We start from the raw sequence: 5,899 nt of genomic DNA, 5'->3' as shown, positions 1-5,899 counted from the left end.
TCCCCCCCCCCCCCAACCTTTTCCACTATGTGTGTCAGAGTGTTTTTTAAGCCTTCTCAGAGGCACTGAGTGTTGGCTATAGCCAAGAATGGGACTTCGATTGAGGTGTGCCAGTGCTTCTGCTGGACCAAAGATTCCTGGCTAGAGGGTCTTGCTTCTTCACTCTAGGTCAGACTGATCACCATATTTAGGATCAGGAAGGAATTTTACCCCAGGGTCAGACTGGTACAGACCATGGGCATCTTTGCCTTCCTGTGTAATGGGAGGCATGGCCTTCTATCCAGGATCTCTTGAGTGTATATTGACAGTGTTTTATAGAAACAGGACGTTGGCTGCCATTGTTCCTCTGTTTTACCTGTTGAAGTTTAGGGTGTTAGATCTGTGTTGTATCAGGGTTGATGGTGGTCTCATGTAGAGTTTAGATTATGGTCTGTATGGGATTGTTTGGATAGGGCTGATCCTGTTTTGGGTAGGTGACCTCTGGAGGTCCCTTTCAGCCTTACTTTTCTATGACTCCATCTGCCATGGCAGGACGCGTGATTTTTGAGATGTGGACAAACTTCCTCAGAGATACTATTGTGTATCTTCTTGGGTTTGGGGAACCCAGCTACACGAGGTGGCTCCCTGATGCTGTGCTGCACACCCATCCTTTCAACTTGCCTGTGCATTGGGAGCTGGGGACTGGGGAGCTTCCTGATCTCCAGTTTGCCATGCCCTAGGCCTTAATGGTATGTGAAGATAGGGAACAAGGAGCTCCTTGATTTCACCCTCCCCCCAGCTGTACCCACACCTTTTCAAAATGGTGGTGAGTTGAAAACCAAGATTGGGAAGTGGCTGTCTGATCCTGGACTCCCCATGTGCCACTTTATACATGACAGTACCCAGGGAGCCTAGCATCAGAGGTCTCTGGCTCTCCTGTGCCATGTATGAGGCAATTTAAATGGGTGCCTTTAATATGCCACATGGTAAAATTAAAGCATGTTGCAAATCAGCTACAAAAATGTTCCACATCAAATGTGGAACATTTTTGTGGTTGGTTTGCCATTTTTATCATGTGATTAGTCGAATGTGGGACATTTTACAATTTATCACATGATTAATATGCTAGTAATATAAATGTAATATCTGCCTGGTGCCAGAATGGTCTGCCAGCCAGCATGGAGACTTATGAGCAGGACTCTTGTTTATCCTATACCTGTTGCATAAGGGCCTTGTTTATGTGTATAGTATTTTGTTTATAAGGTGTCTGTTGTTGTGGTATCTGAGTTTCCTTAGAAATAAATCTTGTACCTTCTGTAAGCATTGGTTCTGTCTCAAAACCAAAAATGACTGGCCCATTTAAATATTGTGCACTAATGCATCTGTTTTTTGAGTTCTGTGTAGCCTAACAACATATAGTGTGGTGCTATTCAAAACATTGTATCCATCTAAATTGAAATAATAAGGCTACCAATGTTCCCTACTATGCCAGTATTTTCAAGGATTTCTCCTCTTCCAAAAGGAAACCATTTCCTCTGTATATTTTTCAGTCATGTACAAGATTTCCAGGGGTTTGTTGACCTTTTTGTGATGTGCTGGAATTTGGTATAAAGCATTTGAGTTCTCACACCATGAAGATCAAGCTTGGATTGAAATTTGCCATACCGTTTTATCATGGATTAAATGGCTTTGCAGATGAATCTGTCTGTTGTGGTTTCATAGTTTTAAAGTATGAGTAGTGTCTACATCAAAGTATGTAAGAACTGAATGTGTATGAAATGCAGATTTTTCCCTGTCTAGTCTAATCTTGCAATCTAAGTAAGAGCCAAAAATTATTTTAATCAGCTTCCATCCAGCCTGTATTGTATGGCACTGCCAGTGCTATAAAATATCTTGAGTAATTAAAATGCCACTGTATGAGTTTCAGATAGTGTTTTATGCTTTGTTTAACTATTGGCTTTAGTGGAAGTAAAAGTCAATGCTGAGAACTTGTGAAAATCCCACCCTCTGCATTGTCTGGTTGTAGGAAAAGAAAACTCTATGTAGAGAATAATCAAAATGCCAGTGCAAATATATTGCAGGATGTGGAAGAGTCCATTTGGCAAGCAAACTGAAACAGTCCCACAGAAATAATGAAATGAGAGATCCACGAGTGGGGACCTATGACACTTAAAGTTCATAAAAATTATTCAACAGACTGATGAATGCTGTGTCATGTTTACTATTACTTCCTGAACTTCAAAACTTATTTTCATCATGTTACTTGCCCCAGCAAGTTGTTACGGCTTGCATCCCTTGCTTCCTTTGACTAGTGCTTTTTATCACGGTACATTCCTTGGGCAACAAGGAATTAAGAGCAACAGATTTCTCTGTATGAGCAAGGTTGACAGAAAGTTAGAGGTTTGTAAATTATTTGTATCAGCTTTGGGCAACCATTCAAAATAAGCATTAGTGACCTTACTAATTAAGAATATTTGATCAAGAAAACCACACTGAAAACATGGTGATGCATGCAGGAAAAATAAGCAAATTGATCTAACCTACCATGATGTAAGAATCTTTACTTTTAGACAATGGCCAGAGATACTCAGTGAAAGAGTATAGGAAGAAACACAGTTCATTTTAAACATATCCATGAAGCTTGGTGACCATTCCTAGTCCCCTTGCATGCCAAAAAAAAGAAAACAAATTGTCTACCATTAATACGGGCACATATTAGAAAACACATGCAGTTAATAACGTTCATAAATTGAAGATTTGGAGCTTTCTCAGATAGCTAGGACTTGTAACTTTTTTTTGAGCAACTGGAAAAACAAACAAACTCCAGTGTCATAAAAACAGTATGGGAGTTGTGATTAAAATAACAAAGTAACAGTAACCTGAGCTCAGTCATTATCCAGAACTCCCAATGCCATCTATTCTAGCTCTTCCTGAACTTTGTTCTTTTCCCTTTGATAAAGGCCATCGCATCATATGGAGACTGACATATAAAGACATGGCTGCCTTGATTCACCAGAACCTGGCTGGGTACAGAACTGCTCAACTGAGTCCCGTCTTTTAAGCGGTTGCCTGACAGGTGCAAATCCCTTCCCTCCAACCCCACTTTCAGAAGCTATGCTGTATAATCAGGATAAATGCCTATCTTGCACTCCTTGACAGTTGAAATCCTGTTGGGCTCAGAGGGCCTTCAGAATATTTATTAGAACTGTTTAATGTGCCACCAGAAGCCTGAAGAGGCTTTTAGAACCAAGCATCTGAACTGACACCAGTGAGACAGAAACAGATGCATTATAGAAGTCTGTTATATCAGCAGACTACTCTCACCCTCTCCAACAGATATCCTGACCCTAAAAAAAGAAGGGGGTGGGATGTGGGCAAACTTTTCAAATAAGATCCTTCAGTGCATTTAGGCTTCAGTTAATTTCTTAAACATGCCTTATACTGTAGCTCATCTTCTGTATTTTTTAGCTACAGTGCATTAGAGCTGTTTCGATAGCCTTCTATCAGAGCAGAGAACCTCTAAATCTATCACTTATAAGACCAGGCCTTGAATTCTTACTTAAAAGAAGAAAAAACAATTAAACACTTAAGGGTACTTACAGATATGGGCGGGGGTGGGGTGGGGAGGGGAATAACACTTCTACTTCTTTAGGTGTGCGGTTCCCCTCTGTCCCCCACCCCTGCCAAGCACAGCACATGACCAGAAGAGGAACTGCGTCAGTTTGACCTGGCTCACCAAGCATCTGCATAGCTCATGCACTTCAGTGGAGCTTTTTGGTACTTTTATCTAACACCTGATTGAATAAGATATTAGATAAAAGTGCCAAAAAGTCCCTCTGAAGCGCACAGGCAATACAGAGACTGGGGAACTGGGTCGAACTAATGCAGTTCCTCTTGTAGTAAAGCACTATGTGCGTGTATTTTTGTTTTCCCACATCTGTCAGCACCCTAAGGCCGTGTTCCTATGAGCAGGGGTGTGCAATTGCTGCCAGGAAAAAAGCAGCAGCATTGTACTGCTGCTTTTTGCCTCAGTGCATGCCCTTGCGCATGGGGTTAGCATGAGGAAAAGTGCTCCAGGTGGGGTAGGGGAGGCTGGGGCCAGCACCTGGACTGCCCCAACAACCTTATCTGGGGGCCTCCTGGGACTGCAGTGGTGACTGTCTAGGTGCATGGAGCTGGGCCAGCAGCCAGAGCATGGCTCTACCTGGCCAGGCTCTGGTTTTGGGTGGCACACTGCTGCCATGTGTGCTGCCCTGCTTGTTTGTGGCACAGGATTTTTGACACCAGGATCTCCCAGTGTCAATACCCCCCCCCACCATGCTGCAGATTAGCAGTGTGACAAGTGCTTGCAGGTGTGATGCATGCAGTTTGCGGTACTGCAAATGGGTCTGCTGTGCCATAAACTTACACGTGTGCGCTTGTCTGGATGTGCCCTAAGTGTTTATAGTGTGCTATCCAGCCTTTTTATATGAGGATCCCACACATGTAAGCCATTATATTTAGATTCTGGAAGGCTTACATTGAAATGGATGTCTCATGAGAATATTGTCAGTGAAGAAACATGAAAGTATCCTTTATGAAGCATGGACCACATGTTTTTGAACGAAGTTGGAGTCCTTTATTTGGACTTCGTTTGGGGAGGCAGGGAACTGTAGGTGATAAGTGCAAGTTCACATAAAGCTTAATAGGTAATGACTTAAATGGCAAAGTAACTTGGATGCACAACTGCACAGAACATTTGTGGCAATGGCATACCAGTGATATGAGTAACCTGGATGTCTTCATGTTTACAACCTTGATAGGTACTTCTGCACACTTGACACCATATAAAATTTTGACATTGTTACCTTGCATCAATATGCACATGCATTTGTTGTTTACTATAACCCTGCGAATCAACAGTTACTGCCCTTGCTTAGTAAAGTTGCTATTTCAGTTGTTACTAAGTTCAGCCTCAATTCAAGAAAGCACTATACACTTATACTTAAATTGACACTTGTTGAGCGGATCCCATTATTGTCTATGGAAGAAGTACTTGCCTAAAGTTAACCATGTATATCATTCTTTCTATGGATCAAGGCCTTAATTTTTCCTGTTTGTGTTTGCTTTTCTTTCACCTGCAAGGACATGCTCTGGTCTTAATATATACACTACAAACTAACTTAATTTTTTAAAGACAATTCTAAAACAGAAAACAATTACTTTTCTGACTTAGCTTTGCATTGTTACATCCTAAAATGCCAAGACAGACATTACTTGAATAAAAAGAGATGAAACTTCATCCGGTAAAGGATGAAATTTAATAGAAACAAAAATTATTTCTTCTTGAATGGCTATATATATGCAAAGCAATTGCATATTTGCTGTACAGTGTTTATGACCAAGTTGGAAATCACTGAGTACTGGGTTTGTGGCTTGATTAAGAGATGAAAGACCTTGACCATAGTGCTTGTAAAGAGCACTGATGTACTGTGCCATTCCTCTACACATTCTTATTTTTTGTACCCAACTGAAAATTCTAATGGAAAATAAATCATTGCTAATATATTGCATTATAAATCTGGAAGGATATGGAGACACAATTTTTTTTCCAGATGGTCACCTGTGAAATTGTACATGCAAACTTGACATGTTGTCCCTAAGGAGGTCATAGGAAGGTGTTTCCAGAATATTTTATTGAAGAGTGTTTGGTTTTCTTCCCCACACCCAATAAATGGTCTTTTGTGGTTTTCTTTAAACAAGCAATGGGATCATGATGATGTTGTATGAAGTTTGTGCAATGCCTAATACTTAGACATTTCTCAAAGAACAAAGTCCAATGTGTACATACTGAATCTAGAATCATTAGAATAATTCATTCTAATTTACGTTCAAAGAGAGAGGTGGGAGCCAGGCAGAGGATGGCCTGATGAGAGAAGGG

At 41.0% G+C, this 5,899-nt stretch overlaps 1 protein-coding gene across 7 annotated transcripts in view; it reads left to right on the top strand.

The window, feature by feature from the left end:
• The window catches only part of ZNF462 (zinc finger protein 462), a 157,612-nt gene that overhangs the window by 79,435 nt on the left and 72,278 nt on the right, over nucleotides 1–5,899 (top strand). Inside the window, exon 8 of one of the 7 annotated variants that reach the window (XM_019517088.1) lies at nucleotides 2,940–3,055. The exons of the other annotated variants lie outside the window; for them this stretch is intronic. Coding sequence (XP_019372633.1) covers nucleotides 2,940–3,040 — 101 coding nt within the window. The 3' untranslated portion in view covers nucleotides 3,041–3,055. The remainder of the gene's footprint in view (nucleotides 1–2,939; nucleotides 3,056–5,899) is intronic. 7 annotated transcript variants of the gene reach the window in all.

The sequence above is a fragment of the Gavialis gangeticus genome, unplaced genomic scaffold (assembly GCF_001723915.1).
Source record: "Gavialis gangeticus isolate Ggan-Ray unplaced genomic scaffold, GavGan_comp1, whole genome shotgun sequence".
Classification (NCBI taxonomy): Eukaryota; Metazoa; Chordata; order Crocodylia; family Gavialidae; genus Gavialis; species Gavialis gangeticus.
This window is presented reverse-complemented; position numbering and strand designations above follow the sequence as displayed.